Consider the following 11,046-nt stretch of genomic DNA (forward strand, 5'->3'; position numbering starts at 1 on the left):
GTTAGAAATGCACCGTAAATTTACAGCAATTTGTTACAGTGCGCGTTACGCCGGCGTCCACAGAGACAAATGCACAGATAACGGGATGCAACCACTTTATTCATTCTTCATGAAGGAACAACACATAATCTTCATATGTGATAATTCATTCACAGGAAGTTTTGACTCTGAAACGTAAGATTTGATGACACACGACTCTACAAGACACATTTAAACATGAACGTGCAACAATCAGGGTTGTAAAGTAACAGTTTCACACCCAACAATTAAGGTAAAATCAGTTTGGAATAATTACAGCCAACATGATGACTCTCTCCTTCTGTATCTTGCTTTATTCTTCCTTCATTTTCCCAAGTATTGTGCCTCAGAAAAAATAGTATTGATCAAACGCTTCAGCCAAAACACAGTAATATTATTTAAAGATGCCTTCGGTTATCGGTGAGAGACTAATTCATCTCCAGCGTGTCAGCGGCGGTCCTCTCGGAAATTGTTCTTCTATTTCTTAAGCAATTGAGTTATAAGCACCACCAACAGCACCCCCACTAAACAAACAGCTCCTGCCACCGCAACTAAAATAAAGGAAAAAAGATGTTTGGATCAACAGTCAACTTATTTAGAGAGGAAACAGATGTGACCACAGTGAAAACATCCCCTACAATGAGACTTTTTTTAAGTAAATCACACCCTGCTGTATGGTCTGTTTGACTGAAATGGACCATAATCTACTAAATGCTGTATTGAAGAAGATTTGAAACTATAGATTGAGACCATAAACTCCTGTTTACAATGTTTACTGAGGGAAGTAGAGTCGTTTTCTCATAGACGTCTATGGGACCAGAGGAGTCGCCCCCTGCTGGTCACTACACAGAATGCAGGGCTGAAATATTCAAACTGCACTCTGGTATGTACCTTAAATATAAAACCACATTCTATGAAAGATGCTTTGCTACTCTCCCTCCACTGAAGCTCATCAAAGACCTAAAATATGGCATATGTTACTAAAAACACTAAATGATTTATTTTGCTTGCGAGGTTAAAGCAACACTTACGGAATGTGGTATTCTTCCAGAAAGGAACCTGTAGGAAAGGAAGAAAATAATGTGAGGTCACATGATTAGTATTAAGGAGACTCATCACGTCCCTCATTTCTGCCACAACGTTGTGTGGACGCCTCGTCAGAAGCAGTCGTCGTACCAGTGAACCGGAAGACGATCCCAGGAAGTCGGCGACCTGCTTCTGCATGATGTCGTTGAGTGGGCAGGGCAGGAGGTTTTTCTGGTAGAACAGGCAGTCCACGGTGAGCCACACCCTCGTGTCGTTCACCTGCCTCCTGCTCTCCGCCACCACGTGACGGGGATCGAACGTGTGATGCATCACCACCAGAACCGCCGGTTTGCCATCCGTCAGCACTGAGGGCACACGGCGATGTTCAAGAAGGCCACAAACCACCACATGTTTAGGTTATCTTAGGTTATTTGAATCCTCGGTGGACTTTCCTACCCGAGTTGTCGCTCAGGGCCGCTTCGATGTCGGTTCCGACTCGTGAAACCACGGGACAGAAGACCATCAGGAAGTCGCTCTCTGCGTAGGACTCCACCTGGACTTTGCCGATCCTTTTCAGATAATTGACGACGTCTCCGTGAGCGCCGTTGGTCTTTCCCGCCAGGTGGACGAAGAAGTTCTTCCCAAACACTGAAGGAAGGGAAGAACGTCCGTCGGTTTTCATTTTAACAAAACATACCGATAGTTCCTTAAATGGGTGTTTGCTTTTGCAACAACCTGGTCATGTCTTGTGGGGGAGGGGGAGATAAAATCAGCAAAAGTCCCACAACGCACAAAAGCCATTATTAACACAACTGCTACACACTGCTTCACACTTTTAAGTAAGAAAAGCATTCAAAAGCTAATTTAAATAAAGGTATAAAAAGTATTTGCACTTAAATGTGCTGTAAGGAAATGAAAAGGGAAAGTAATCCCTGTGCAGGTAAAGTCCCCTGAGGGCATAAATGTACTTTTCCACGTTCCACCACTGAGAAACGTATTAATTTATCAGAGCTTCTCTCACCTCTCCTCTGCTGCAGCTCATCGTCCCTGAGGAGCAAACACAGAGGAACCTTAAGTCAACACGGTCCAAAGTACAGACAATTCTTACATGTATCACGGACTCTTTTTGCCCCCCCACAGCTGGAGTTACCTCAGAAGCATATAACCCTCAGAGTGCATCCGATTCATGCTGACACCCGGCGCTTCACAGGACGCTTACTTACTGAAAGGACTGGTAATTTGTTGTCAAGGTATCTGGCATATTCGTCTCAAACACACAGACGATAGATTCAGCTCCCTCTCCGTCAGACTGCTTTCACTTTTGCTTTGACAAGCAGGCAAACACAGGAGGGAGGAAGGGAGGGTCTGAGACGGCGCAGGGGGGAGGAGGGAGGAGCCAGAGCTGCTGCTGTTGCTGCACGGACCCTCCCAGATGTTACATCACAGAGGAATTACAGGTGTAACACCTTTAAGCACAGTAGATGTGACTTTACGAGTTCACTTGCTTCATCAATTCAATGTCCAATGTTCAGAGATCGGCATCTTCTGCTCGACCTCAGAGAGGCAATAAAGTATTGATAACATTTTCAGTCGGTTGTGCAGCGTCACCGCTAAACTCTACAGACTGATCCTTTAACCTCGACTGACAGAGCACGAAGCAGGAGGAGGAGGTTTTACATTTAGCTGCTAAAAAGCTCCTATTTTCCTCAGGAGGCCCGATGAGACATTTCAGGTGGCTTGTTGTTGGCTGGATGTTTGGTTGCCGCAGCAACGCTGTAATCTCTCATGAGCCCAAATGGGCCCAACAAGGGAAAATGTATTGCAACTTTATTGAATGTGAAACCACGTGAAATCAATCATTCATTAACCTGCTGCTATCTTACTGCGCTGTCGGCTGTCTGGAGGCCCCGCCCCCCTCTGGTCCCCGTGCTGCTGCATTCAGGGTCTGTTGTAAACTTCCGTGACTGTGTGGTGAAGACGAAGAAACAGCTGGCTCACGCATTCACAAATATAATAAAGGGAGATGACGTACATAAAATAATATATATGTATAGATATCGTATTGTACATAAATCACAATAATGTAATGTCACACAGCATGCTTTTTTAAAAGAATGCACAAGGTCCTAAACGTACGAAGACGAAGTCATCGTGTAAATCGCGGTACTTCCCACCGCCCGTGAACGCGGCAGCAGATGCGGCTCTTATTCGTTCGCAGGAGGGCGTTCCTCCTCCCGAGACGCACGGAGTGCACAACAATGCCGGCGTGCGTCCTTCGCGCGTAGACGCTGTGGGAGCTTCGTCTTCTCGTTGCCCGCATCGCAGGAGCTTGATCCGCCGGCGCCTCCCTTCATGGTGCCCCTCCCTCGGAGGGGTCACTGCCGGGGGGGCAGCGGAGGAGGAGCAGGAGGAGGAGCGGGAGGAGGGGAGGGGGGGGACTCCGCAGACATGGAGGCTAACCGTCTTCGCGCAGGGACGGTACCGTAGAACCGGAGGCTTGCCGTTGCGTTTTTCTTCCACCACCGACCCGCCTCCCGGTAAGGAACAACGGGAGCACCGGTCACCGGGTCTCGGGTGCCGAGCTGGTTCCGCTTCCGGCTGCACGCGTCGTCCTCCAAATGTCCCGTTAATGTCTTCATGTTGTTTTAATTCACACGGACGCGCGGATGACCGTTACCTGCCGGAGAGCTCGGTGGAAAACTATAAATATGCTCACGCGTCGCTCACTTTAACCACGTTTTGTTTGGCTCCCTGAACGCCTCTCGTCGGTGGCCTTCAACGTGACGACGCGCGCACACAACAAACGTGCGGGTGAAACACATGCTCATTGTGTATATATATGAATATATGCTCATTGTTTACGTAATGGAGGTAAAAGTACAAATACACGAGTTTAAACTTCTAGAAGAGGGAGAACGCAGAAATACACAATTAAAAACACGTAGTCTGCATTCTTGTCACTTGTATTTATGTATCTATCATTATTATATAATAATGTTATTTTCTTGGTGCAGCGTATTTCATAATAATACACAACTGTAAGAATACTGTTTCAAGTAAAGCTCATATATTCTACATTCCTAAATAATAGAAAATAAAATATAGGCAGCAAAATAAACATAAATGTAAAAATAGTCATAACAATGTATCATCATCATCATTGTAATAATCTTTTGGCCGTGGTTATGTATTGAGTATCAATGGTTAAGGTCAAGCGGTAACAAAATAGAATATAACACACTAATAATTACTGATGTCACTGACAAAATGCGTCTTTATTGGCTGTTTTTCCTCCTAGAATGGACCCGGCACACAGCGGGGGGGACATGTCGCCTCTGTACGTGCCGAGGAAGCGCAAATCGTCCCAGTCCCAACCCAAAGGTACGGAGGTTTGATTCTGAAAAGCTCCCGTCCCCTCTGCGTCTCTGATTGTAACTCAAGTGCAACGTTGCCTCCCATCAGTTGTGCAGCGATTGGCGGAGAGAAGCTGCGGCTTGAACTCAGCGGGATCTCCTCAGGTGAGAACAACGCGACGAGTAGTTTGAGTGCACATGGATCTGTGGTTCGTCACAGCGCTCTGCTGGAATGTTTCAGGATGACGAGTCCGAAGCCCCCGACGCCCTGAAGACGAGGATAACTTGTGGAAGGAAGAGGTGAGCGTTTAGAGCCGCGTGAGGATACTGAAATAATTACTTATTTGTAAAAATTTAAATTTCCATTTAAATAACTTTTCTTCGTCATTAGTGGAACAATAAGTGTTGATGTTTTGCGTTTGTTTTTTAAACCAGGTATGAGGACCTCCAGAGTGTTTCTATGGTAACAGTAGACTACCCGACCACTAGCTGCTCAGTGATGTCATCGGGTGGCCTGGCCAATGGGGCGGACCCCGGGTCCGTGGCTCCGCCCTCTGCAAGGCTGCCTCCGAGACTGGCGGGGAAGGACGCGTGGCCTCAGGGCCCCGAGGCCGGCAGGGCGGCGCCCCAACTTCAGCACCCCGGCTGGAACCCCAGCAGGGACCGGGGCCCCGACGCCTGGACCCCGGGGCGGGACCGACCACAGGAGCAGGTCTGGACCTCCGGCAGGGACCGAGCGCCGCACTCCGGGCAAGAACAGACCTGGATCCCGGGCAGGGACCGGGGCCACGGCGGGCCCGACCAGGCCTGGATGACGGGCCGGGACCGGGGACCCGAGCAGGGCTGGGCGGCCGACAGGGACCGGGGCCAGGACCAGGTCTGGAACGCGGGCAGGGACCCGGGGAGGGAGGGGCCCTCCCGGGGGCCGGAGCAGGCGTGGGGGAGCGGCCGGAGCCAAGACCAAGGGTGGGGCGGCGCCGGCAGAGACAGGGGGCCCGTCTGGAGACCCGGTACGTGGTGATGCAGGTCACAGGTAAATGCGCTCCGGTCATGAACAACACAGAGCTAACGGTAGAATACAGAATCCGACCAATCAGAGGGAACCTGGACCCTGAATGCAACACTCCTGTGTGCTCATAAGCACATGAATAAGACGTAGCTGTACCTCACAAGCTAGATGTTCCCTGTGTGTGTCATTCATAAGAGAAGTGAAGCATTTGTACATGTGGAGTATTTCTGTGTTGACTTTGAAGACTTGAACATGAAGAAAGTCCAAAGAGTGGAGACGGAGCGAGACCCCCCCGTGGGCGTCTTCCCCCGGCCCCCAGACGGCGGAGACTCAAGTGAGTAACATGTTTGTTGTTATCAGTCACATCTCATTCAGAAGAAGAAGTGTTGACAGCGTTCCCGTTTCCTGCTGGTGAACGAAACTGGAGCAGCTCATGTGTAGAGCAATATTTGAATATAAATCTCTTTTAGAACATGTATTTTATTCTGAAAGGATGAATCCCACACAAGACGTTTATTTACTCAAATAGAGCATTTCTTAAATAAAGGAATAAAATAAATAGATGGATTTTTCCTTTTGTCTCTATGATAGAACAAAATATTTCCTCTAATGTAAATATTTCAGATTGGGATGGTGCCGGTGAGGCCTCGACGCCGCCCCCCAGCGAGGACCAGAAACCCCCCGTCATCTCCACCAAGAAGGAGCCCCCCGCGTACCCGCCGGGTGAGCCAGAATCCATCTCCGGCCCGCGTTGTCTTCGTCTGATCAAAATTCGCCTCCGTCCGCGCGCGACTTTAAAATACGTAAAACGAATCGTCCTTATTTTGTCGGGGTCCACCAGGAAGTCAAGAGGAGCAATGGCATCTGCAGATCGTGGCCAAAGGCCGAGTCACCTGCCCGAAATGTAAGAGCGTGAGCAGGAAGACCGTGGAGGGGCTGAAGAAGCACATGGAGAACTGCCGACTGGTGAGCGGAACGTCAGTGAGCTTTAACACGAGACGACTCGCACGCCTTAAAGTGCAGAAGAAGAGCAGAGTTACTCGGAGGACTCGCATCCTTTTCCTCAGTACCAAGTGTCCCCTCAAGTACACACGTCTCATGAGCAGAATTCAGTGCACCGTTACCCCTGGAGGTGCTTCAGAGTACTGCAGGAGGCACCTGAGATATTTACATGAGCTCTAAAATAATGAATAAGTCAGTAAAATAAGAAATGCTCAGATTAAAGCGTTTGCTGTGTGTGAATTGCGTGCAGCTGCCCTTCACCTGTCAGCACTGTGGGAAGCAGCTGAAGTCCTCCACGGGGATGAAGTACCACGTCATGGCGGACCACAGCCATCTGGTAAGAGCCCCCCCTCGCCTGCTTCGTGGTCTTCGCGTTGTGATGATCCGTCGACCGCAGCGTTGTGATGAGTCGAATGAAATAAAGTCAGAATAAAACATTTCGGGGGGAGAAATAACGGGAGCAACGGAACACGACCTTCTGCAGTCACTGCTGTGGATGATCGAAGCTCTCGGCTTCTTTGCCCCCTCCGTTCAGCCCTCTGCAGAAGACGCCGAGGACCTGGACGACCGCGCCATCAAAGACAAACTGCGTAAAATCCTGAAGAGACTCGGCAAATTAAAATGCTCCAAAGAGGTAAAATAAAACTGAGATTTACTCAAGTCCGACAGGATGAATCCAGGGTGAAACGGTTCCTCTCGTCCTCTCGTCAGGGCTGTAACGCCGCCTTCACCAGCATCATGGGCTACGTGTACCACACGAAGAAGTGCGGGAAGGAGGAGTCCGAGCTGGAGAAGATGCTGCTCAACTGCTCGCACTGCGGGAAGGCCTACAGGTCCAAAGCCGGGCTGGAGTACCACCTGAAATCCGAGCACGCGCCCGTGAGTCCTGCGTTTCATCTCGCGCGCGCCGACTCGGACGATTTCCAACCGTTTCCTCACAACCCCCCCCCCCCCCCCCCCTCCCTCCCCCCACTTACCCAGACGCCCCAGAAGAGCGAGGAAGACGAGGCCCGCAGGGAGGCGGACCCCGAGAGGACGGCCAGCGGGCGGGTGCAGCGGGCCTCCGCCCAGGTGGCCAACTTCCACCTGGCCGAGATCGCCAACAACGACCTGCCCAAGGACTGGCCCAAGAGGAAGTTCCAGTCGGACCTGGTGCCCGACGACAAGAAGGTGAGAAAGGCTCCCCGGGGGGGGGGGGGGGTGGGAGCGGGCGCTTGGGCCGTCGCCGTGGTAACCGCGGTTGTGTGTTTTCTATCGCAGCTGAAATACGCCCGGCCGGGCCTGCCGGCCTTCAGCCAGGAGGTGCTGAGGAAGTGGAAGAACGAGGTGAAGCTGCAGAGGAAGGTCCACTGCCCCAACCAGGTGGAGAACAGCGCAGGGCTCCATCCCCTCACGCCCTTTTATCCATGCGTTTCTGTATCTGCGTGCATTTGTTGTGTTGACGCCGTGGGGAGGAAACAACATCGTACCACTAAAGGGAAATTAAATTTACTGTTATTATTTTAAATAACTTATTTCAATCAAGTTAGTAGGGAGTGTTCCTTTTTAAGTCTCTCTCCTAAAGTGCGTGACCCTCCTCCAGGGTTGTTGCTCCACCTACACCAGCGTGTCTGGACTGAAGGCTCATCTGGGACTCTGCTCCAGGGTACGTCAGCCTACGTCAGCCTACGTCAGCCTTTCTCCTTCTTTTACTGTTTGGAAGAATGACGAGTAAAAGAAACTGCACGTAGTGACGTCAATATTGATGATTTCTGAAAGCCATTTATAGGTGGATGTGATGATACAAACCGGTCGATGGGAGTTCAGGTGAAGTCTGTTGCATCTGCATCTCGTTCCAGGGCGACTTCGAGGCTGGAAAATACCGATGTCTGATCTGCAATAAAGAGTTTAACTCCGAAAGTGGCGTGAAATACCACATCAACTCCGTCCACTCACAGGTAACCGCTTAGTTCAAGCTGAGCGCCATTTAGGCCACACACAAACAACAACAACAACACATGTATTTGACCCCGCCTCCTTGTTCCAACAGGACTGGTTTGTGACCAACAAAAAAGCCTCCAAGAAGTTTGAGAAGTTCCTCAAAAACCAGCCCAAGGTGGTCCATAACGTGGACAAACAGATGGTGGATCACTACCACCATCAGCACCAGCACCACCTACAGCAGCACCATCACCACCACCAGCACCACCACCAGCAGCAGCTGCAGCTGGAGCACCCGCCTATGCATCACCTCCAGCTCCTCCACCCGGAGCACCAGGGCCTCGACCCCCAGCTGCACCAGCGGGTGCTCCACTTCACCCCCGTGGAGCATCCGCCCGGGCCCATGTGGGTGGACATGGAGCCGGGGGGGCCGGGACCGGAGCAGGCCCCCATCGAGATGGACACGGCGGAGCTCGAAGAACTCGAAGAGGAAGGCGGCGTGATGGCGGACGGGAGGAGGGGCGAGAGGGGGGAGAGGGGGAACGCCGATGGGAGGCGGAGGGATTGCTTTGCCTTCGGTGCAGGTGGAGGCGTTTGCGGCGGCCCACCGGCGGAGCAGCGGCAGGACAGGCAGAGACCGATCGACCAGTGGAGCTCGAGACGCCCGGGCGCCGCGGAGGCCCCGCCCCCCCGGGGGTGGGGAGGCTCAAGGGACTTGAAAGGAAAAAATTGAGCCGGTTTTTAAACCGAGGGAAGAAAAAAAAGACAGAGCTGCTATTTACGTCTTCGAACCTCTTCAGAAGACGCCGATGGAAACCTCAAGGGGACGTCTCACACACACACACACGCTCGGGTCCAGAGGCGTTTCAGTGGACGTAGTGTAGCGTTTTATCTTCTAAACGTGTCCTATTCTTTAGAAATGTCCGTGAACATTCCCTGTCTTTCATGTTTAAAGTTCATTTCTCTGTCGTACTTTTTTACACTCGTGTTTCTGTGAACATATTTTGTGCCTCTGAGGACGATCTGTACACCTTCGCCCTGCGTGCTCATCCCCCCCCCTGCCAACCACCGACTTCAGTCTCATCTCATCCGGTTACATTTTGAGATTTTAACTAAATGCATTTTTTTTTGACAGTGAATACAACGTAGCTTCATGTCTATCGCGGTAAATTAACGATTAAAGCTTTGTTGAGTCGATTCGTCCGCCCAGCGAGCGGTAAACCGATGGACTCCATTCATTCAGCACTTTTCTATTCTATAGTTATAAATATAGAAGTTGCAGGATGTAGCTCCTCCTAAAACATAGACCTCTAATCAAAGAGCCGTAGAGGGTTTTAGTCCGTGTTGTGATGGAGGAAAGGTTTATTTATGGCGGGCTGACAGCATGAAGCCTGATGTTGATGTGCTCTGTATCTACTCAAGTGAAGTATGGTCGTGGTCCTCAGTCATTTGTTTGTGACCTTTTAACACTATTGGTTGATGTCTTATTTGCGTTTTTTATGAATGTATTGTTTTTCATTCTGTGGTGCACTTAAAAAAAAAAACTTTATTCATCATCAACACTTTAATCTGTTTACCTTTAACTATATGAAAGGATTTTACCTCCATGTCCCTCATCAGACACCTTATGGAAGCGTTTAAAGTAGAAAACGTGGGAAGTATTTGTACAAGAAGTTACTGTGAGGAACTTTGAACTGGTTCTGAACCAGTCCCAGTTTAGTCCTGATCCTCTATAGACCTCCATCAGAGGACCCTCCAGATCCTCCAGAGACCACTTAACTATACACGAAAGTATTCAAGTGGGTATGTCTTTTTTCAGAATACAACATTTACAGGTTTTATGAGTTTATTTCTAACAATCAGGAGAAGAAATTAACCGTGATTTAGAGCCCACGTGGGGCGATTTCCCCTTTTTGTCCCCTTCTGTTTGCCACAGAACCAAAACGCCAACGTTATCAAATCCAGGAAGTGAACACAATCTAGAGTTTAAATAAACGAATAAAGCACTTAATCTTTTTTTTCTTCCATTGTGAGAGACATACTTTATATTCGAGTTATAACGAGTTATAATCCCAGCAGAATTTATGTTATGAATCTGTACATTGAATATGTTAGTATTGTTTTTTTGTTTTTTTTATTGTTATAACCACAAAGATGATTAAAGTTTTAATTCCTGTTTATTTCGGAGCTCTGTGTCGTCAGTAAAAAGCACAACATGTGAACATCTGATGTGTTAGAAAACAATGCGTAAGGATTAAAAGATAACACAATACCAACGTACGTTTCAATAGAATAAAAATATGAACATAAAATTACAACGTATGGAAGGTATAACTGATTTTGAAATTACTATTCATTAATATTTCCATGTTAAAACTATTTTAAATATTTAAATATATTTGACATGTTTAATAATGTGTTAATACACTTTCACCGTTACTTTACTAAAAACAATGCCGCTATAAATTTCAATTCAATTCAATCCAAGTATTCCTTTAAATAATAATTTTACTTAAATATAAGTTCAAAAAGTATTTTTTACTCCCAACAACCCAAAGTACCTTAAGAAAAATAAACTGTCTTCACTACTGAAGTATCAAATAACATAGCTATCTTTTTAAAATGCTATTCTGGTCTTTAAAAAAAGTTGATCTTGCAAACCTGATCGTGTGATTTTTTATAGTTGAGATAAACGACATTTGCATCTGTAATAGATTT

The 11,046-nt window shown here is 48.4% G+C and overlaps 2 protein-coding genes across 6 annotated transcripts; one reads left to right on the forward strand and one right to left on the reverse strand.

The window, feature by feature from the left end:
- Window positions 1–78: 78 nt before the first annotated feature.
- Window positions 79–3,401, reverse strand: LOC120808292 (uncharacterized). 5 transcript variants are annotated; one of them, XM_040161129.2, is made up of 7 exons: window positions 3,181–3,322; window positions 2,928–3,008; window positions 2,066–2,091; window positions 1,501–1,692; window positions 1,195–1,409; window positions 1,050–1,077; window positions 79–569 (listed from the first exon to the last, which is right to left on the reverse strand). In XM_040161129.2, the coding sequence occupies exons 1-7, from the start codon at window positions 3,192–3,194 to the stop codon at window positions 496–498; spliced, it is 630 nt and encodes a 209-aa protein (XP_040017063.2). In that variant the 5' UTR covers window positions 3,195–3,322; the 3' UTR covers window positions 79–495. The 5 variants fall into 5 exon arrangements, with proteins under 5 accessions (XP_040017063.2, XP_077949642.1, XP_040017066.2 ...); XM_078093516.1 differs by having other exon boundaries at window positions 2,195–3,008; XM_040161132.2 differs by lacking the exon at window positions 2,928–3,008 and having other exon boundaries at window positions 3,181–3,401.
- Window positions 3,264–10,508, forward strand: LOC120808251 (uncharacterized). The gene is made up of 16 exons (XM_040160998.2): window positions 3,264–3,581; window positions 4,343–4,425; window positions 4,507–4,562; window positions 4,639–4,697; window positions 4,833–5,407; window positions 5,651–5,740; window positions 6,031–6,129; window positions 6,248–6,372; window positions 6,659–6,745; window positions 6,944–7,042; window positions 7,120–7,287; window positions 7,390–7,578; window positions 7,669–7,770; window positions 7,991–8,053; window positions 8,247–8,345; window positions 8,438–10,508. The coding sequence occupies exons 2-16, from the start codon at window positions 4,344–4,346 to the stop codon at window positions 9,059–9,061; spliced, it is 2,517 nt and encodes an 838-aa protein (XP_040016932.2). The 5' UTR covers window positions 3,264–3,581; window position 4,343; the 3' UTR covers window positions 9,062–10,508.
- Window positions 10,509–11,046: the final 538 nt, after the last annotated feature.

The sequence above is a fragment of the Gasterosteus aculeatus genome, chromosome 18, assembly GCF_964276395.1.
Source record: "Gasterosteus aculeatus chromosome 18, fGasAcu3.hap1.1, whole genome shotgun sequence".
NCBI classification, from domain to species: Eukaryota; Metazoa; Chordata; class Actinopteri; order Perciformes; family Gasterosteidae; genus Gasterosteus; species Gasterosteus aculeatus.